The sequence below is a fragment of the Grampus griseus genome, assembly GCF_964374135.1.
Source record: "Grampus griseus genome assembly, chromosome: 17".
NCBI lineage: Eukaryota > Metazoa > Chordata > Mammalia > Artiodactyla > Delphinidae > Grampus > Grampus griseus.
In genome coordinates this window covers 2,586,225-2,608,760 of record NC_139011.1, presented here as the reverse complement: position 1 = coordinate 2,608,760, position 22,536 = coordinate 2,586,225, and the positions used below count along the sequence as shown (strand labels likewise).

General features: G+C 47.0%; 1 protein-coding gene across 2 annotated transcripts in view; it reads left to right on the top strand.

Moving 5' to 3' along the window:
- DENND3 (DENN domain containing 3) overlaps positions 1–22,536 on the top strand; it is a gene marked incomplete at its 5' end in the record, with an annotated part of 59,600 nt that overhangs the window by 949 nt on the left and 36,115 nt on the right. For both annotated transcript variants that reach the window (XM_082675121.1, XM_082675122.1), the window contains 7 exons: positions 9,256–9,535; positions 10,041–10,156; positions 12,001–12,143; positions 12,364–12,475; positions 18,391–18,510; positions 18,776–18,994; positions 21,899–22,014. In XM_082675121.1, coding sequence (XP_082531247.1) covers positions 9,256–9,535; positions 10,041–10,156; positions 12,001–12,143; positions 12,364–12,475; positions 18,391–18,510; positions 18,776–18,994; positions 21,899–22,014 — 1,106 coding nt within the window. The remainder of the gene's footprint in view (positions 1–9,255; positions 9,536–10,040; positions 10,157–12,000; positions 12,144–12,363; positions 12,476–18,390; positions 18,511–18,775; positions 18,995–21,898; positions 22,015–22,536) is intronic.

Here is a 22,536-nt window from a genome sequence, read left to right as displayed (position 1 = left end):
GTTCCCGACTCTACTGCCTAGTTATCTGGACAGGTCCTTTCATCTGGTTCCAGACGACAGCAAGGAGAGGCAGAGAAAGCCATTTTGAGTATTTAAGGCTGCAGGGTTGACTGGGCATCACCAAGAGAAGCTAAATGTTGCAAAGTTAACCCGGATAAATGTCTGATAATGTCTTGGTGGTCTCTACGCCTTGGCTTTAGTATAAGGCCGATTTCGATGATTTCTGCATTTCCTTCCCCCTCTCACTCCGCGAACCCCCATCACGTCTGGGTCCCCCTTTGGTCTCTGCCTCCTCTGACCCTGTGGATTGAGTTGAGTTGTCTCCCTGCCTCTCCGTGCCAAATGGCATTACCTCGTTTTCCTTCTGATAGGAAATGACCTGGTTTCAGTTTTGGTGTTCTCCACAGTTGGGCATCTTGCTTCTTGGGTGATCACAGCATGTCTATTCGTTGCCGTGATGAGAAGAGGATGAATCATCCGGACTATTTACAGTGGTACTTTCTTGAACTAAACAGACTGCGACATTTCCCAAGTCGAGTGGGCAGTCGGCCACTCCGCATTTTAGCCATCATCCTCTTTACTCTATACTCTGCTTCTGTTAGGGGTTCGGCAGAGGGTGGAGGGAAAAACAGCTGAAGGAGCAGGAGAAGAAGGAGTGTTGTGAAATGGAGTAACAGCCTCACTGTAAGACCTACGTTACTGTTACAATTCATGAAACATAGGATATCATTTATTCAGTTTTATTTTTATAGCAGTTCTACTATGAATGTCCAAGGCTTTTAAATAACTTTTAATTTTACTTTGAAAAGTCACCGTTTCTCTCTGATTCAGGGATTCCTATTTGGTGACACATGCAAACAGAAGCCCAGAGGTATGAGAAATAGCCAGCTTGATGTTAGGATAGTCTAGTGTCCTAACTTTATGTTTTATTTATTCCTTAGATGGGGTGGTGTTTGTTTCTTTGAGGTTAGTGACAAAGAATTTGAAAATACAGTTCCATCCTCAGTGAATTACTGTGGTCAGTTACATTTCCTTCTACTCCTTGGTTGCTGTGGAGATGAAACACATAGATGGGAAGGGATCCGTCACAAATCCATCACAGGGTGGTGGAAAAGCGCTCAGAGCACCTTTCATAGTGTAGGTCACTGGCGTAAATCTTGTGGGTGAAGGCACGTTTTTATGTGTTTGGGTGGAGAGAGCATCCTGGCTTTCCATCTCTAGAGCACCACTGTCCAACAGACACTGCAGATGAGGACAGCCAGTGTTCTTCACCTCCACCGTCTCGTATGGTAGCAGCTGGGCACATGCGGCTACTGGGTGTTTGAAGTGTGGCTAGTGCCACTGAGGAACTGGATTTTATATTTCATTTAATATTAATTTAAGTAGTCACATGTGGCTACTGGCAACTGTGTTGGACTCTTCTAGAGCATTTTTTAAAAATCTATTTCTGTTTTATTTCACAAATGACAGCCAATCCTATAGTGAAGATCAATGCCATTATGTCATCTAACAATGCCTCACATGAATTAGTGTGTTGTGGTTTTTTACTTTTTAGTAAGTCAGTGTCTGGGAGGGAACAGCAGGAAGCTACCCTGGGCGGAGTCTGTGGAAATGGACATCATCTTTGGGGTGATGGGGGGTTGGTGGGGGGGCGGGGTGAGGGGCAGTTGCAACATGTATCAGAAAGTAACATATGAACCCTCTGGGGCCCAGGATTGCTCTTTCAGGAGTTTATTCTTTTTTTTTTTTTTTGTGGTACGCGGGTCTCTCACTGTTGTGGCCTCTCCCGTCGCGGAGCACAGGCTCCGGAACGTGCAGGCTCAGCGGCCATGGCTCACGGGTCCAGCCGCTCTGCGGCATGTGGGATCTTCCCGGGCCGGGGCACGAACCCGCGTCCCCTGCATCGGCAGGCGGACTCTCAACCACTGCGCCACCAGGGAAGCCCAAGTTTATTCTTTTTATTTTATTTTATTTTTATTGGAGTATAATTGCTTTACAATGTTGTGTTAGTTTCTGCTGTACAATGAAGTGAATCAGCTATATGCATTCTATATCCCCTGCCTCCCACCTCCCCCCCGCCATCCCACCCATCTAGGTCATCACAGAGCACAGAGCTGAGCTCTCTGTGCTTTATATCAGGTTCGCACTAGCTAGCTATTTTACACATGGTACTGTATATATGTCATTCCTAATCTCCCAATTCGTCCCACCCTCCCCTTCCCGCCATGTCCACGTGTCTGTTCTCTACATCTGCGTTTCTATTCCTGCCCTGGAAAAAGGTTCATCCATCTGTACCATTTTTCTAGATTCCACATGTATGCATTAATATGATATTTGTTTCTCTGTTTCTGACTTACTTCACTCTGTATGACAGACTCTAGGTCCATCCACTTCTCTACAAGTGACCCAATTTCATTCCTTTTTATGGCTGAGTAATATTCTATTGTATATATATATATGTGTGTACCACATCTTCTTTATCCATTTATCTGTCATTGGATGTTTAGCTTGTTTCCATGTCCTGGCGATTGTAAATAGCGCTGCAATGAACATCGGGGTACATGTGTCCTTTTGAATTATGATTTTCTCAGGGTATATGCCCCGTAGTGGGATTGCTGGGTCATATGGTAGTTCTATTTGTAGTTTTTTAAGGAACCTCCATACTGTTTTCCACAGTGACTGTATCAATTTACATTCCCACCAGCAATGCAAGAGGGTTCCCTTTTCTCCACACCCTCTCCAGCATTTATTGTTCGTAGATTTTTTGATGATGGCCATTCTGAAGGTGTGAGGTGATACCTCATTGTAGTTTTGATTTGCATTTCTCCAATAATTAGTGATGTTGAGCATCTTTTCATATGCTTCTTGGCCATTTGTATGTCGTCTTTGGCGAGATTTCTATTTAGATCTTCTGCCCCTTTTTTGATTGGGTTGTTTGTTTTTTGGATACTGAGCTCCATGAGCTGTTTGTATATTTTGGAGATTAATCTTTTGTCCGTTGCTTCATTTGCAAATATTTTCTCCCATTCTGAGGGTTGTCTTTTGGTTTTGTTTATGGTTTCCTTTGCTGTGCAAAAGCTTTTAAGTTTCATTAGGTCCCATTTGTTTATTTTTGTTTTTATTTTCGTTACTCTAGGATGTGGGTCAAAAAAGATCTTGCTGCGGTTTATGTCAAAGAGTGTTTTTCCTATGTTTTCCTGTAAGAGTTGTATAGTGTCTGGTCTTACCTTTAGGTCTTTAATCCATTTCGAGTTTATTTTTGTGTATGGAGTTAGGTAGTGTTCTAATTTCATTCTTTCACATGTAGCTTCCAGTTTTCCCAGCACCACTTATTGAAGAGGCTGTCCTTTCTCCATTGTATATTCTTGCCTCCTTTGTCATAGATTAGGTGACCATAGGTCTGTGGGTTTATCTCTGGGCTTTCTATCCTGTACCACTGATCTATTTATGTTTCTGTGCTAGTACCATACTGTCGTGTTTTTTTTTCTTTTTTTTTTTTTTTTACATCTTTACTGGAATATAATTGCTTTACAATGGTGTGTTAGTTTCTGCTTTATAACAAAGTGAATCAGTTATACATATACATATGTTCCCATATCTCTTCCCTCTTGCGTCTCCCTCCCTCCCACCCTCCCCAAGCTGATCTCCCTGTGCTATGCGGCTGCTTCCCACTAGCTATCTACCTTACGTTTGGTAGTGTATATATGTCCACGCCTCTCTCTCGCTTTGTCAAAGCCTACCCTTCCCCCTCCCCATATCCTCAAGTCCGTTCTCTAGTAGGTCTGTGTCATTATTCGTGCCTTACCCCTAGGTTCTTCATGACTTTTTTTTTTCTTAAATTCCATATATATGTGTTAGCATACGGTATTTGTCTTTCTCTTTCTGACTTACTTCACTCTGTATGACAGACTCTAGGTCTATCCACCTCATTACAAATAGCTCAATTTCGTTTCTTTTTATGGCTGAGTAATATTCCATTGTATATATGTGCCACATCTTCTTTATCCATTCATCCAATGATGGACACTTAGGTTGTTTCCGTCCCTGGGCTATTGTAAATAGAGCTGCAATGAACATTTTGGTACATGACTCTTTTTGAATTATGGTTTTCTCAGGGTATATGCCCAGTAGTGGGATTGCTGGGTCATATGGTAGTTCTATTTGTAGTTTTTTAAGGAACCTCCATACTGTTCTCCACAGTGACTGTATCAATTTACATTCCCACCAACAGTGTAAGAGGGTTCCCTTTTCTCCACACCCACTCCAGCATTTATTGTTTCTAGATTTTTTGATGATGGCCATTCTGACTGGTGTGAGGTGATATCTCATTGTAGTTTTGATTTGCATTTCTCTAATGATTAATGATGTTGAGCATTCTTTCATGTGTTTGTTGGCAGTCTGTATATCTTCTTTGGAGAAATGTCTATTTAGGTCTTCTGCCCATTTTTGGATTGGGTTGTTTGTTTTTTTGTTATTGAGCTGCATGAGCTGCTTGTAAATTTTGGAGATTAATCCTTTGTCAGTTGCTTCATTTGCAAATATTTTCTCCCATTCTGAGGGTTGTCTTTTGGTTTTGTTTATGGTTTCCTTTGCTGTGCAAAAGCTTTTAAGTTTCATTAGGTCCCATTTGTTTATTTTTGTTTTTATTTCCATTTCTCTAGGAGGTGGGTCAGAAAGGATCTTGCTGTGATTTATGTCATAGAGTATTCTGCCTATGTTTTCCTCTAAGAGTTTGATAGTTTCTGGCGTTACATTTAGGTCTTTAATCCATTTTGAGCTTATTTTTGTGTATGGTGTTAGGGAGTGATCTAATCTCATACTTTTACATGTACCTGTCCAGTTTTCCCAGTACCACTTATTGAAGAGGCTGTCCTTTCTCTGCTGTACATTCCTGCCTCCTTTATCAAAGATAAGGTGACCATATGTGCATGGCTTTATCTCTGGGCTTTCTATCCTGTTCCATTTATCTATCTTTCTGTTTTTGTGCCAGTACCATACTGTCTTGATTACTGTAGCTTTGTAATATTGTTTGAAGATGGGGAGCCTGATTCATCCAGTTCTGTTTTTCTTTCTCAAGATTGCTTTGGCTATTCGGGGTTTTTGTGTTTCTATACAAATTGTAACATTTTTTTTTCTAATTCTGTGAAGAATGCGATTGGTAATTTGATAGGTATTGCATTGAATCTGTAGATTGCTTTGGGTAGTATAGTCATTTTCACAAGATTGAGTCTTCCAGTCCAAGAATATGCTATATATTTCTCCATCTGTTTGTGTCATCTTTGATTTCTTTCATCAGTGTTTTATAGTTTTCTGAGTACAGGTCTTTTGCCTCCTTAGGTAGGTTTATTCCTAAAGTTGCCACCAGAAAACCACTAGAGCTAATCAATGAATTTGGTAAAATCGCAGGATACAAAACTAATGCCCAGAAATCTCTTGCATTCTTATACACTAACAATGAAAGACCAGAAAGAGAAATTAAGGAAACAATCCCATTTACCATCACAACGAAAAGAATAAAATACCTAGGAGTTTATTCTAATTACAGAGTCAGACGTGTGCAAGTGTATTTGGGTGAGACCTCATTGCTGCCTGTTGTTTAGTATGATGAAGACTTGGGAGCAACCCAGCTGTCCATCGGAAGGGGATTGGGCAGGGGTGGTACTGAATTGTACACAATTGGACATGCTAAAGTGTCAACAGGAGAGTCAGCACACTGTATGGTTAAATGGGGAAAAAATCTAATGAAATCATTTAAATATAATTGTGTTTATGAAAAAGTTATATTTATGTATACATTTTAAAAATAGGAAGCATGTATCCCATGCTGTTTAGAACATTACCTTTGAGTCATGGGATTATGGGGAAGGCATTCCCTTTCTATCATTATTTCTTTTATTATTTCTATATTGTTATAATTTTTAAAAATGAGATTGTATTGCTTATCCAACCAGAAAAGACAACAGGGATTTCCATTTCGGAGGAAAGAAAAAGACAGATGTGTAATGAACTGCTAAATGCCAGGTTGGCTGGATTGTGGCCACCTCATGTTCAGTGACTAAAGGTAGCTAGTGGGAATTACGGAGTTCATTGGCTTTACCGTAATGACCAATTTTCCATGAGCCTGAGCATACCTCCAAGACATCATGAGTGCCAGGGTGGGAATGGAGGAACGGCATCCACTCAGCCATCCTCTGTGTGGACTGTGGGGCTGCAGAGAGGAGGGCCACACCATCCCTGCCTCAGCCCAGCCCGGCCCGCCATTCTGAAGGTGATGTAGGACCACTGTGCCGGGCAGCGATGCTCTAGGAGGTGATGGGGAGGTCGACTCCGGATGGTGAAGCTCTAGGAGATGATGAGCCAGGCGTGATGGCTGGGGGAGGTGTGTGTCCCTGGCTGCAGGGTGAGGAAACGCCCCCTCCAATGAGTGTTGGGGGGGGTCGCTGGTGAGGAGGTGGGGTGAGGAGGGGGCAGGGCACGTGCCAGGCAGAGTGAAGGGCAGGGAGAAGCACAGCGTCGTGACAGAGGTGCATGTGTTGAGATGACTGAGGGCTTCAGTCGTGAGTGGCTTGGGCGCCCTGGCTTTGCAAGCAGGCTGGCCTGCTGCCAGGTGCACAGCCAGTGCAGGTGGTCGGCCTGTCACGTGACACATGCACCGTGTGATACCTGCACGGGAATATGTGTGAGGATGGTAATGTGTAGAAACAAACACACTTCTTAGGTCTGGCTGAGGGACAGAGATGGGTCTGCAGGGCTGGTTTGCTGGGGTAAGAGGCTGGCGCCGGGCAGCTGGAGCCACCGCTGTTGTGGCAGGTGAGGAACGAGTCATGTGTGCTCTTTAGATGGGGGACCCCCCCGTCCCCCTTTGGGAGAGTGGACGTCGGGCCAGGTGGGAGGAGGTGGGGCTGTTCTCTCGGCAGCAACCATGAAGATTAGTTCACGGTGAATCTGTACCCACTGTGAGCCAGAGGTTTGCAAACGTGGTGCAGATGGGGCAGCAGCTGGGCTTTCTTCAGAGACCTTTCTGCGGCCCGCCGTCGAGATGTGGGTTTCCCGATGGGGAGTCAGGGGCCATAGCGCCGGTCCAGGTCTAAATGCCTGAGTGGTGTCATCCTGTCCACAGAGGAGCAGAGAGGTGGATGATCAAGTTTTTGGAAATAAGTGTGGGCTTAATTTTTCAAACTAAGTTTAAGGGACTCACCGCCTATATTGGGAGGCAGTTGGGTACAGCTGGGATGGCACAGAGGCCCCATCCCTGGGGGCAGAACCCTGGGAGCTGTCCCTGTGTGCATACCTGGAACCACAGGAGTGTAGAGACTGCCCTGCAGGCTGTTGCATGAGGCAGGACGGGGGGCCAAGGATTGGCCCTGGGGGTCTGTCTGCGGGGGGCTGCCAAGGAGCGGGCTGGAGAGGTGAAATTGCAGAAAGGAGGCGGCCTTGGGAAGTTTCAGGAAGAGGGGTCGATCAGTGAGGGAACTCGTTTGCTGCTCTGTAATTTATACCAAGAGCTGTCCCGCAATGACGTGAGATACCGCCCAGTCTCTGTGGATGTAACATCTCACGTGCGGAGGAAATAGATGAGCATGTTTTCATAGAGAATTAGGTCCGAACTGCTGGACTTTGATAGGAAAGTTTTAGAAGAGGTTTCATACAAGTAAAGAAAAGGATTCCTTTCGTGCATGATACACAAAAGGTTTTTAAATTACACAGCAGTAGGGATTTCCCATGTTTGGTGTTGGTTCCTGCTGGCATTAACTTTTTCCCCCAAATATAAAGAAACCGTTATCTGAATTGCATAAAAATAGCGTATTGAGTTTAGAGTGTATCTACTGACTGAAAATGCTGTCATTGTAGATATGCTTTGAAGTGTAATAGTCCCCTGTTGGTGCCCCTGATTCTTACCAAAATGTTGATGCTGCTCTTCCTTTTCTGCCAGCCAAGGCCACATTTCTCTGGTGACGGTGGTGTTCTTCCTGATGCCATTTCTAGGGTCCTCAAAGACCCTAGGTTACCCACTCCCCACTGTGACGGCCACCTCTTACCTTCTGTGTCTTTTACACCCAGACATTCCTGCTTTGCTCTTTTCTGTCTGTACCTGGCTTGGCAGCCCTTCCTGCTCGTGGACAGACTGCAGTTCATAATATCAGTACCTTCCTTGGAAGATCTGAAATCAACCTGGCACCAGTGTTTGTTTAGTCCTAACTCACTAGAAAGAAAAAGAGAGAGAAGGTGACCTATGATATTTGGGGAAGAAGGAAAAGATAAAAGGTTAAAAAAATCTTGGACCAGGTTGAAGTTTAAAAGAACTGAGGCTAAGGGCTTCCGTGGTGGCGCAGTGGTTGAGGGTCCGCCTGCCGATGCAGGGGACACGGGTTCGTGCCCTGGTCCGGGAAGATCCCACGTGCCGCGGAGCGGCTGGGCCCGTGAGCCATGGCCGCTGAGCCTGCGCGTCCGGAGCCTGTGCTCCGCAATGGGAGAGGCCACGACAGTGAGAGGCCCGCACATCACAACCAAAAAAAAAAAAAAGAACTGAGGCTAAGCAGCCCCTTTTACGGATGCTGGGACGGTCTGGCAGGAGGACGTGGCTCTCTGTGTCCATCAGGCCCTTCCTCACTCCTCCTTGTGTCCTCCCAGGCCGGAGGTGACAGAACTAATGTGTGCGGTGGCCCAGTTGGCGAGGCGGGCACGTGTTGGCAAACATGCCCGTGTGGGTTTGACAAGATGCAGAGCCCTTCTTGGGGCTCGCCGTCCCCACCAGCCTCCGAGGGGATGGGGCGGGGGGCCTCCTGGGGGCCCACGGGGGCTGAGCACTTGACCTGTGAGTCCCTGCACTCGCCTCTCGAAAGGGAAGCTCAGAGGGACCAAGTAATTTGCTGCCGTGGTTCCCACAGCGCTGGGATCTGAACCCAGGTCTCCATCGCGGTGCCGGCCCTGAACCGAGCCTTGGAGCCAAGGGGCCAGTCATGGCGTCCCTGTTAGCAGCTGAAGGACCAGGATCTGAGGGGGTCCGTCACTCGCTGAGTGTAGTGCCTGAGATATCCTAAAAGCAGTTCCTTACCATCTCGAGCTGCTGGTGGGAAAAGCCAGGCACGTGTGTACTCCAATAAAGATGTAAAAAAAAAATAATAATAATAACAATAAAGCCTGACAACTTTCTTAAAAAAAAAAAAAGAACTAACCGGGGGTTTGCTACGACGGGAGGGTCGGACAGAGCAAGGCTGGCACCGCTGCGGTGACTCTTATTTCCACCTGCTTTAGGTCGCCCAGAAAAAGGGAGTCAAGAGCCCGTCTTCTCTGGATCCGGAGGTCCTGTCGGTCTTCGTGCCTCCGTTTGTCACTAAGGAGGACAGTCAGCCGGCCGGCGTGAACTGTGTGACGCTGGGTAAGACCAGGAGGCGCTCCTTCCGGAAGAAGAGAGAGAGGCCCAAGGCGGAGCCCTCAAAGGGCCACCCCGGCGGCCCCAGGGGCCAGGACCCCGAGGACGTGGGCATCCCCAACGGTGTGGACCTGCTCGCCCTGCCGCAGCTCTGCTTCCCAGGTGCGCACGGGCCGGCCTTTTCCCAGACTGGCCAGTTCCTGCTGACGAGCGAGCTTATGTTCTGGCTGCATTTCTCTCACTGAGAGATGTTCAGGTGCCTGGTGTAGAAAACTCAGACTAAGGGCTTGACAGAAGGACCTGTCTGGAGGCTCCGCAGAGGCATTGATGCGATTTCCTGCTCTCCTGGATAGGCTGGGACACCCCCTTCCCCACTGGGCTCAGGAAATAGCTACCACCCCAGGTGTGCCCTGAAGGGTCTGTCTGGGGGCCTGTTCCCATGATCCGTCACAAAGTCTTCAGAGCACAGAGTGCCAGCAAAGAAATTGCTGCTGAGGGGGAGGGATCGAGGCAGGTGGTGCACGGCCTGAAGGATTAGCGCATCTGGCCGTCAGAGTGCCACAGCAGACAGAGAGGGACGTATCCTGTCGCTTATGGGTAGCCCAGGCCTCATGGTGGATGCCACGTGGCCAGAATGAGGTTCCTTCTTTCTTTTTTCTGCCTGCAGGGGGCGTGTGTGTGGCCTCTGAGCCCAAGGAGGACTGTGTCCACTTTCTGGTGCTGACTGATGTCTGCGGCAATAGAACCTACGGCGTGGTGGCGCAGTACTACCGACCCCTGCACGTACGTGATTCCCCCAGCTTCCCTTTGAAACTGGGTCTAGGCTGTGGGTTTTTTTCTTTTGCAGTGAAATACACATAATATGACAATCACCATTTTAGCCATTAAAAAATGTACGATTCAGTGGCATTAAGTACATTCACAGTGTTGTGCCGCCATCACCACTGTCTAGTTCCAAAACATGTTCGTCACCCCAAAAGGCGGAGTTGTCTCATCAGCGATGCCTCCCCAGGCCCTGCTGCCCCCGGGCCCCCGGCCATCCTTCATCTGCTTTCTGCTTCTGTGGGTTTGCCCATTCTGGACATTTCATATGAGTGGAATCGTACTCTACGCGTCCTTTAGTATCTGGTTGCTCTCACTTAGCGTGATGTTTTCCGAGTTCGTCCACGTTGGAGCCCGTGTCAGCGCTTCACTCCTTTTAGTAGCTGAGTGATATTCCACGGTGTGTGTAAACCACGGTCTGCTGCTCTGTTCCTCAGCTGGTGGACCTTTGGGTTGTTTTCACCTTTCACGTGTGACAGGTGCCTGGGCTGAGGTTTTGAGAGGGTGACTCAGTCATCACGCGTTTGGGGAGTGTTTTCTGGGCAGGGCCCTGTGTGTGAACCAGCTGGCCTTGGGGAGTGTGTAGGGGACGTGATGGACCATAAGGTACAGGGTGACTGGCCGCCTGCTTCAGCCCCAGAGGACCTGGGCGCCCAACATATGTTTTTAATGTAGTTTTAAAATTTTTATTGAAATATAGTTGATTTACAATGTTGTGTCGGTTTCAGCGTACAGCAAAGTGATTCAGTTATACATATTTATACATATATATTCCTTTTTCAGATTCTTTTATAGGTTTTTACGAGATGTTGAATATCTGTGCTATACAGTAGGTCCTTGTTGGTTATGAGTTTTATATATAATAGTGTGTATATTTTAATCCCAAACTCCTAATTTATCCCTTCCCTGCTTTCCTATTTGGTAACCATAAGTTTGTTTTCTATGTCTGTGAGGCTGTTTCTGTTTTGTAAATAAGCTCATTTGTCTCATCTTTTTAGATTCCGCATATAAGGGATATCACATGGTATTTGTCTTTGTGTCCCTGACTTACTTCACTTAGTATGATAATCTCCAGGTCCATCCATGTTGCTGCAAATGGCATTATTTTATTCTTTTTATGGCTGAGTAGTATTCCATTGTATACATGTACCACCACGTCTTTATCCATTCACCTGTCAGTGGACACTTAGGTTGCTTCCATGCCCTGACTACTGTAAATAGTGCGGCTAAGAACATTGGGGTGCGTGTCTCTTTTCAGATCACGCTTTTTCCCGCATATGTGGTGGGGCCCCCACATTGTGCCCCTGGTAAGCTGTGCAGAGAGCTGTGCCTTCTGAAACCCCACTGCTGTATTCTTTTCCGCCTGAGGTCCCCCCATCACGGGCCGAGGCACCTCCTGCTCTCTCCTCTGGCCCGTGATGCCCACCTGGCTCCCAGGCCCTCTTGAATATTGCCTTTTCACTCTTTAAGCAGAGCCCCTTCTTGTGTCTCACTGTGTTCTAACCATGGTTCCTTCTCACTGAAGGCGGGAGCTTCTTCAGGGCAGGGACCTGTCTTCCCATCTCTGTAACCCCAGCACCTCACTCAGAGCGAGCGAGCTCCCCACGGGGCCCCGTCGGTGTTGGTGGAGAGGCCGGAGCTCGCTCGCACGTGGCAGTGAAACGGGTGGGAGTGGCCAGCCGTGCTGAGGACAGCTGTCCAGCCCCTGTCCAGTGTCCTTTCTGTCTGGAGAGGCCGGCACCATCGACAGTGGAGACTGGGATTTGCCGGGGTCGGCAGGTGACGCGCTGTTGCTTTCTCTCCAGGACGAGTACTGTTTCTACAACGGCAAGATGCGCTGGGAGGCGTCAGGTCTGGGCCGGAGCGCGGCCGGCTGCTTCGTGCCCTTTGCTGTGTGTGTGGTTTCCAGATTCCCTTATTACAACGCCCTCAAGGACTGCCTCTCCTGGTGAGCTGCACACACTCCCTGAAAAGCTTGCCTATGCCCCTTCCAGACGCCCCCCGCCCTGGGCAGCCAGGCTTCTGCGGTCTCACACCCACATCTTTCTCCTGTTGGTGTAAACTCCCGGAACTCCTGACACAGAGATTTCAGCCTTGATTGGCAATGCAGACGATGACCATTGGATTCTCAGATTTATTTGGTGATTTGATTTTTCTTTCAATTTCAGTTTATTGACTCATCTGAAGATCTGTAAAGATTTCGAAGTTGACAATCATATAAAAGATTTTGCTGCAAAACTGTCTTTAATACCTAGCCCGCCTCCTGGACCACTCCATTTGGTAATTAAATCCGGAATTGTCTTGTTTTTTCTTTGCCAATTGTAAAAGTAATATGATGAAGATGGTTTATTCGTTTGTTTTTAATTGATGTACGGTTGATTTACAATGTTGTGTTAATTACTGCTGTACAGCAAAGTGATTCAGTTATACATATATATACATTTTTTAAAATATTTTTTTCCATTACCGTTTATCATAGGATATTGAATATAGTTCTCTGTGCTATACAGTAGGACCTCGTTGTTTATCCGTTCTATATATAACAGTTTGTATCTGCTAACCCCAAACTCCCAACCCATCCCTCCCCCAACCCCTTCCCCCTTGGCAACCACCAGTCTGTTCTCTGTGTCTGTGATTCTGTTTCAGTTTCATAGATAGGTTCATTTGTGCCGTAGTTTAGATTCCATATGTAAGCGATATCACATGGTATTTGTCTTTCTCTTTCTGACTTACTTCACTTAGTATGATAATCTCTAGGTCCATCCATGTTGGTGCAGATGGCATTATTTTGTTCTTTTTTATGGCTGAGTAGTATTCCATTGTATATATGTACCACATCGATGAAGATGGTTGAAATGTTTTAAATGATTTTAAGTTCTAGCTTTGTTTAAATTATGCTTCTCAAGTTCCTTACAGAAGCATTTTATACACTGTTTCCAAAGGTCAGAAAACTAGAAATAAATTAGAAAATTTATTTTCTAAAAATTTAACAATAAAATTTATCCGTCTAAAGTCAAATATTTAGGCCTGAGTTTTGCTGAGTGGCTCATGATAAATAGATGTTGAGCTAGTAATAGGCCCCTTTAGTGGTTAACATGTTAATTACTTGCTATTCAGAAAACACAAAATTTACTTAAATTACAAATTTCCCTTTTGTTTTTTTGTCTGGAATATCGGGTATTATATTTAACTCGTTAATGTTTTCTCCTGTCCAATGTGGTTAGTAAAAAGTAACTGGTTTTTTTTTTTGTTGTCGTTATTCACAGTGCCATTCTGTTATTTAATTGATAGAGAAGTGTTTCCTAAACTGAGTTCTGTGAAACACTGTTCTCAAATGTTATTGCCTATTTTTAATGGGAGGTTTCAGGGTTAAGGAAAGTTAGAGAAAGACCTCATTCCCCTTTTGTCGAGTAACATGTCAGACAGCTAAGCTGTGTGATGAAACCTGTTTGACTCAGCGATTTCCAAACTCATTTAATTGTGGGATGCTTCCTTTTTAAAAAACTGACATCTATTAAATAAACGTCTTGAAATGTACAGTAAATGTCAAGTCAGTTTCACTGTATTCATCCCCTCTGGAAGATTATACGTATAAATCTTGTTTTCCTATATTTTGATTATTATGGACAGTTGAAAAAATAATTTATTAGGATATTTGTGATTATGAACTTAAAGTGTATGTATTTACTATTATCCTAAGCCCAGCAGTCTGCTGTGGGGGGACACCCCGCCAACTGCATTCCCGGCCGAGGCAGGGCAGGATGCCTGTCTACCTTGGTCCCACTCCCAGAAGGCTTTGTGGGGAACAGTTGATGGATTTCCGTGCCAGGCACTTACCTTTATTTTGTGGATAACTGGTTTTTTTGTGCAGTGAAATCATCAAAGTTTGCATTCTTATTCTAGAAACTCAACACGTGCTCACTGAGGACCTGCTACAGCAGTGAACCGAATTCCCTGAGTTAGGAACAGGCTTACAGTTCACTGTGATTCCTTGTATTCTACCTTTGAACAGAAGCAACGTATAAACAGTACTTACGAGTTTTCTGTAATCCACGAGCTTTGGAATCTTGGATTAATGAACATTTGGTTCCTCCATTTCTACCACCCCCAGTGGGAAAGTTTACTGGGGATGTTCTCGATGCCTTTTTGTCCCACGTCCACCCTATCAGTCTGTCTCCAGTAGCTGTTTCCAGTTTACACACTTCCACTGCCACCCCTGTTCTGGGCCACCAGCTTCTCCCACCTACACGACTTAGGGAGGCATTGGTCTGTCCATTTCCATTCTTGACCTTATATCAGTTCATGCTTTTGCACTGTGGCTGGAGAGGGCATTAAAATCTATAAACTGGACTTTCCTTTTGTGCTTAAAACCCCTCACTTGTTTTCTCACTCGTCGCCTTCACCCAGACCTGCATCCCTGGCCCCTGTGTCACCATTCAGCCCTGTCCAGCTCCACTCACCCCCTTGCTCACTGTTCTCCAGCTACAGTGAGAACAGATGCTGCCACAGGGCCCTTGCATGTGCTGTTCCCGGAAGTACCACTCTCTCCATTTTCCCCCTCCAGCTCCTGCTCCTTTCTCAGGCCTGGCTCAGACATCAGTTCTCCGGAGCAGCATCTCCCACACCATCTCTCTCACAGCAGCCCACTCTCCTGCAGAGTTCAGCACGCCTGCAGTTAGGGCTTGTGTGTGCGTGTTTTTTGTTTAATGTCCATCAGACTCTGAGCTGCATGAGGACAGAGGCCACGTTCAGAACTGCATTTCCAGGACTTACTACTGTGTCCAGCGCTTAGCTGCTGTCCCATGGAGTGCTGTTCAGTGAATGAATGAGAGAATGATTCAGCGTCGGCCAGCAGTGCTCATTCTATCGGGTCTGCATGTTGGTGCTCATGGTTTGTCCCAGTGGGCTGAGTTTGGATCAGACTTGTCATTGGGATCCTCCACTAACAAGTCTAATTAGCTCTCGGGTCCAAGTTGCTGTAACGGTCATCATTTGTTTCAGGGAGTGCTGTGGCTGTTTATGGTTGTGAAGAAATCCAAGAGGTCAGTTTAGGCCAATTTCATCTGACGCAGGAGCTGATTCAGCAGTGTTTTCCAGAACCTACCGCAAACCAACGTCAGGTTAGAGGTTGTCGTAGGTAATAGTCATGAGCTGTGCACCTTGTGTCTTGAATAGTGTGCATGGGCCCCCGAGCTGCCGTTTCCTGTTAATTCTGGGTGGGGTCAGCTCTCACCTGTACTGACGGGAGGAGGTGGGAGGCCCCACAGTGTGGGGAGTGAGGAGGTGAGGACCCAGCCCTTTCTCTGACCACCTGGACCACTGGCCTGAGGGGAGCAAAGGCTCTAGGTGCACCCTGTGTTCCCGGGCCTGCTTTGCTTTGATCTCTGCCCTCTAGAAGTTCCCATGTTACTTGCTTTTCAAATGATGGGCATAATTGGGTGTGTCCAGTGAAACACACACGTTTTTCTTCTTACTATTCCCAAGTCACTTTCTATGTTGCTTTGTGTGTAGAAGCCTATTGTTTTTCTGGGGCTCCCATCAAGTTGAAATTTACAAAGTATTTACCTAAAATCTCTCTCCTTCTTCAGTTTATTCATCTGTAAAGTGGGGAGAATAACAGAACCCACCTCAGAGAGCATGAGTATTGAGTGCTGTGAAGTTGCTAGCACAGCACCTGAAACGTCGCAGTAGCAATGTTGCTGGTAGAGTGACTCACGTATGTGGTTGGTTCTTATCTTTTTTTTTTGGCTGCGTTGGGTCTTCGTTGCTGCATGCAGGCTTTCTCTAGTTGCGGCGAGCAGGGGCTACTCTTCATTGTGGTGCGGTGGCCTCTCCTGTTGCAGAGCATGGGCTGTAGGTGTGTGGGCTTCAGTAGTTGCAACATGCGGGCTCAGTAGTTGTGCGTGGGCTTAGTTGCTCCGTGCCATGTGGGATCTTCCTGGACCAAGGCTCGAACCCATGTCCCCTGCGTTGGCAGGCGGATTCTTAACCACTGCGCCACCAGGGAAGCCCTGGTTCTTATCTTTAACTGGGTGTCTGGCTGACACATTTCCTTTTTTTGATTTGGTCATTTTTTATTTTTATTTTTTTAAAAATTTTTATTAGAGTATAGTTAATTCACAATGTTGTATTAGTTTCAGGTGTACAGCAAAGTGAATCAGTTATACATATACATATACCCAGTCTTTTAGATCCTTTTCCCGCATAGGTCATTACAGAGTATTGAGTAGAGTTCCCTGTGCTATGCGGTAGGTCCTTATTAGTCATGTGTGTTATATATAGTAGTGTGTATATGTCCATCCCAATCTCCCAATTTATCCCTCCCTACCCCCCGCTTTCCCCTGGTAACCATAAGTTTGTTTCCTAACTCTGTGACTCTGTTTCTGTTTCTACAAAGTTCATTTGCACCATTTTTTTTTTTTTTTTTTTGCGGTACGCGGGCCTCTCACTGTTGTGGCCTCTCCCGTTGCAGAGCACAGGTTCCGGACGCACAGGCTCAGAGGCCATGGCTCACGGGCCCAGTTGCTCCGCGGCATGTGGGATCTTCCCGGACCGGGGCACGAACCCGTGTCCCCTGCATTGGCAGGCGGACTCTCAACCACTGTGCCACCAGGGAAGCCCCGCACCATATTTTTTAGATTCCACATATAAGCGATATCATATGATATTTGTCTTTCTCTGTCTGACCTACTTCACTCAGTACGACAATCTCTAGGTCCACCCATGTTGCTGCAAATGGCGTTATTTCTTTCTTTTTTATGGCTGAGTAATATTCCATTGTGTATATGTACTATATCTTCTTTATCCGTTCACGTTTCCTTTTTGAAATACTGAGGAGAGTTTTTCATTATAAACTTTATAATTGTTAATAATTCATCACAACTTGGAATACTTAACTCTGCTTTATTTTGTTTTGTTTTGCTTTAAAACAAACACATCAGTCACATAAGTGAATCCACCTTATTTTTAATGTCTTGCTTCTGTAGCCAAACTGGGAACAAGAAAGTGAAGAGGCCCCAAGTATTGGTCGGAGGCACTTGCAAATGTCCCAACTGTCAAAAATGACAGTCTCTTTTCTTGTTTTTTGTTTTGTGTTGTTTTGTTTTGTTTTTGTGGTATGCAGGCCTCTCACTGTTGTGGCCTCTCCCGTTGCGGAGCACAGGCTCCAGACGCGCAGGCTCAGCGGCCATGGCTCACAGGCCCAGCCGCTCCGCGGCATATGGGATCCTCCCGGACCGGGGCACGAACCCGTGTCCCCTGCATCGGCAGGCGGACTCTCAACCACTGCGCCACCAGGGAAGACCTGTTTTGTTTTTTAACGTGAAAATAGAATAGTGACTAAGGTGACTGGAAGAAAGTGTGAATAGTGAGCATTTTGTCCTGTAGCCCTTTTTCTTGACCTGGTACTCTGCTGCCCTCCGTTTCTCATCCTTTCACGCCTTTCCTAGAGGAAGCCTCTCTGTCTTCAGGTTCGATCGCTTCTTTCCGTTCTGTTTCCCTGAAGCTCTGCTTGTGCTCAGACCCCTCCATGTGCTCGTGGAAGAGCCCTTGCAGAGCGCCTCCCATGTGTCTGAGGCCAGGGGAAGCTTAACCCTGCTGTTCCCAGCGCCACCTTCTTGGAGGTACCGCACCTCCCTCCTTCACGTCTGCCTCGACCTATAACACGTAATAGGCGTCCTGTGAACATGGGATTTGTATTTGAAGTGTCATTTTTAAATACCCTCATTTAGAAAAAGTGCCGTTGAAATTTTTTTGTGAATTCCATGTCTTTAAGGAGCTTTGACTGTTAAATTGAAAATATAAGCGAATACCTAATAAGTAGTAACCGAGAACAATGCATGCTGGTTAAGGTTAGTTTGAACGCGGTTGATTCCGAGTTCGTGCTCGTTGGGATGGATCTCTGGAGGCCCTTTATCTTTGTTTTGTCAAGGAACTGTTTCCTAATTAATTAAAGAGTTTAAGGGAGTTTGGCTGAAAAAGACATTGAGTCCTCAGTTCATTATGAAACATTCCTGGCAGTTCTGTTTGTCATCTCTAGACTGTTTTGTTTCTCTGTGACGTTGCAGGTGACAGCATGAGTCTCCAGACGTGTTTTCTAGCTCAGACGCTTTCTGAGCCACAATGGTGAATTTCACCGCCTTCAGTCTCCTCCGGGAGCAGCTCCCTGAGCTAATGATGGAAATTGGTCATTGCAGGTATTGAACATGAAACCACTACAGATCGTATTTCCCTCGAGAGCAGACCCCGAAAGCCCCCTCATCGACCTGGACCTTCACCTGCCCTTACTGCGCTTCAGACCTGAGAAGGTGCTACAGGTGCGCGTCCTTCCACACCTGTGAGCATCTCACGCTGACTGGCTTAATGGGGCATCAAAACTACTCAGAACACTTATCTTTCTGCTTAAAGCCGACATTCACCACAGAGCACGCTGTTTGCAGGCAGCACTTCTCTGGGGTCAGGTGGCTTTGGTCCTGGCAAGTGGAGTGGGGACAGCAGGGTAGAAGCTGCCCCGCGCCCGGCCTCGTTGGGTGGCGCCCTCGCAGTGTTTCAGGCTTGCTCGCGGTGTTGTTGCTTCCCCAGATCCTAACGTGCCTTCTGACGGAGCAGCACGTCGTATTCTTCTCGTCCAGCTGGGCTCTGCTGACGCTCGTGGCTGAGTGCTTCATGGCCTACCTGCACCCCCTGCAGTGGCAGCACACCTTCGTCCCCATCCTGTCGCGGCAGATGTTGGACTTCGTCATGGCGCCCACGTCCTTTCTCATGGGCTGCCACCTGGACCACTTTGAAGAAGTCAGCAAGGTTAGGCACCCGCCGCTGGGTTCAGAGCATTGAGTCACGTGGGTGCTTTGCGGGGACGCGTGGGAAGCTGCTGGGAGGTGCCCTGCGGTGTGGGGGGCGCAGAGGCCCGCGGTCCCTCCATCACGGGGCGCTAGTGCTACCTCCTTGTCCTCAAGGCCACACCCTGATGCCACTTCTCAGGCTACTTAAATTCACGACATCTCTGGTGGCTTCCAGGGTTTTCAGGGAGGTGAGGGCAGGCGTTGGAGTCGAGGGAACCGATTTCAAGTCTCACCTCTGCTGCTTACTAGGTCTGCGACCCTGAGTGACTTACTGGCCTTTGCTAAGCCTCAGTCTCCTCGTCTGGGAAGTGGGCACGGCCTCGGCCTCCCAGGGCGCTGGCTGAGGAATGTCCCCTGTCCTGCCTGGCAGGTGACTGGGCTTCATGGATGGGAGCCACCATTGTTATCACTCCATATTTTCCATTTTCCCTTTTTTGATTAAGCCTCTGTTGTTCATTAAAACCGTGGGCCTACTTCCTAGAAGAGTGCAGGTGCATGCAGTGTATTGCTCCGTGTCCAAGGGGTCCGTGGGCCTTGCTGGGTCCAGTGGCCGTTTACTGGATTCAGCTTGGGGGCTGACCTGTGTCGGGGTGTTAGGCCTGGTTGTGAAAGGACAGGGAGTGCGCTGGCCACATCATCATAGCAGCGTCAAGGGGCCCATAGAGCAGGCTGGCGTACGGTAAGTGCTTAAAATGCAGCAGCTGTTTTTACTGCTGTGCTGGTGGGGTGCATTTCGAAAGGGAGCTCATGCCACAGGTTTGTGATAAACTGTGACATCGCCAGCAGGAAGAGCAGGTTGGGTTTTCTTAAAACAGCTTTTTTTCAGATATAATTTGCATACCACAGAGTTTCCTGGACTTAACTGTACAACTCAGTGGCTTTAGGAACTTGGTGGAGCTGTGACAACTCATTTTAGACTCTTTGGTCAGCCCACAAAGAAACCCTGCATGTGTTAGCAGCCATCCCCCAACCCCCCAGACACTGGCGACCAGCATCTACTTTCTGTCTCTGTGGAGTCGCCTGTTGTGTACACGTGGATTTTACGTAAATGGAATCATTCAGTGCGTGGTCTTTTATGACTGTCTTCTTTCACTTAGCGGCATGTTTTTTGAGGTTCATCCGTGTAGCAGCACGTTATTTTTATTGCCGAGTAGGATTCCCTTGAATGAAGAGGCCGCAGTTGTTTATCCATTCGGGAGTTGAGAGCATTTGGGGTTGTTTGGACGTTTTGACCACAGCTGTGAATAATGCAGCTGTGGACACTCATGTACAAGTTTTTGTGTGGACACGCGTTTATTTACCTTGGTACGTACCTAGGAGAGGAATTTCCGGGTCAGGTGCTAGCGCTGTGTTTAACCATTTGAGAAATGTCCAGACTGTCGTTCCCCGCTGCTGCCCCAGACACCTTCCCTCCAGCAGAGGGCGAGCTCGATTTCCGCACTTCCTCCCAATGCTTGTCTTCTGTCTTTTTGATTCTAACCCTCCTGCTGGGTAGTTTTGCTGTGCGTTTCCCCAGTGACTCGCGATGTGCAGCACTTTTCCTTGCGTTTATTGGTAGTTGGTACGGGGTAGGTTCTCATTTAACTTCTTATTTTATTATTTTTAAATTTTTATTAGAGTATAGTTGATTTACAGTGTTGTTTAACTTTATTTTGAAAATTTCTAAGTGTACGCAAAAGCTGAGAGAAGAGTGGAAGGGATGCCGTGCACCCCTTTTTGTCCTCAGCCATCATCCGTTTTTTTCCCGGCATTTTAGAGCAAATCCTGGCCAAGCCCAGCGTCCCTCCTGGGGCGGAGCCGGGACGTCTGTGTTGTTGGCAGAACCTATGATTCACCAGGGGACAAACACTGTGGGAAAAGGCCATTCAGACCTCATGGAAGGAATGGAAAAACGTCACCCTCGCAAATGAGGAAAAAATAGGCATACTTTGTAGTTCAAAATTGTGTTTCTTTTTTTAGTCATTAGGGGAAAAACTGTCTTGTTTCAGCCCCTTTAGGAGGGAAACTTGCAGACATATTTACTTGATTCCAGTCCGCAGTCACAAAGGAAGTCGTTTTAGTGGTTTACCTGTTCTGGGTGGTTTTTAGGGCAAAGCAGCAGGTCTTGACTGAAAGTGTTTTGGGGTTTGTATGTCTTCTCGATGTGCTGGGAGCTCGGAAGGGGTCCTTGTAGAAGCTCCGTGTTCGTGCTCACGAGCGCGGCCTGTCCCCTGCTGGTTTAGCCTCTGCTCTGGGAGACGTGTTTGTGCCTATTTCACATGCCATGAAACGCGTGTTGAGAGGCCGGCGCGGCATGAAAGCTGGGGAGGATTCTGGCGTCCTGTTCCTGGGACAGTTGAAGTGTAGAGCTCAGGAGTGTGACTCATTATTTGTGTGTTTTGTCACAGATCAGACTTAACAAGTAAGCCATCCACACATCTCAAGAACTCTTAAGTGTGTGGGATCCCTGAGCCCAGGACCCGCCTGTGCTCTGGTCCTGGGGCAGGTGGGGTGCAGAGCTGGCTGGGCCACTCAGCGGGCGCCCTGAGTGTTGAATGTCGGAGTGCTCCCACTGGGGCTCTGGAATGTTCTCTCCAGGCTCCCTGAAGTGGTACATGGAGTGTTTGCACAAGGGTGGGTGAAGGCCTGACCTCGTGTGTTGGAATCTTGACTCAAAGAGGCATTTTTAATCAAATTAGCTTGTTAACCTAGCTCACGGTATACGCCGCATTTTTCTGGTAGATAATATAAGGCTTTGTGTGCGTATTAGATACGATAATTTAATTATCGATGACACGATCTTGGTGAATGCAAAGCGTATCTTCGTGTTTTCAAAGATGTAAACAAATTCAGATTCTTACTCCGATCTTTACTTATATTACAGGAAGCCGATGGTTTAATTCTGATAAACATTGACACTGGGAGCATCACCTACTCTAACGATGAGGACGTTGACGTTCCTGACATCCCTCTCCTGGCGGCACAGACGTTTATTCAGAGGTAAGGGGAGAAATAGTAGGTATTTGGAAAAATCTTGTTCAGGTTCATACTTGCCAATTTCGAGTATCTCTTCCAATCTTATATTAACAGATGGTTTATGTAATATTTAGTAGTTTGGAAATTGTTTGTGAATATTTAAAAATAAACGTCATTTGTCTTCATTCCAATCTTGTCTAAATACTAACGATGGCCCCCAGGCCAGGGGACGGTCACACCCGCGGGACACCTCTCGACCCTCTTCTGTGCCTGTGATCTCTGAAGTTCCTTCTCTGTCCTTCATTCCTTCCTTCCTTCCTTCATTCATTCATTCATCCACTCACCAGATATGTGTCCAATGCATTGGGCAGAGTATGTATATAATGGGCAAACAGATGTGGCGTCTGCCCCGTGGCACTGTCAGTCGGGGGCCCCTGACGGCCATGACCCACCGTCCTTCCCTGGGCAGGAAGCTGTCTTCCCCTTTCACCCCCCCACCCCCCTACCCAGTGCTCTCTTAGTTCTCTTATTTTTTCGTACCTGTTT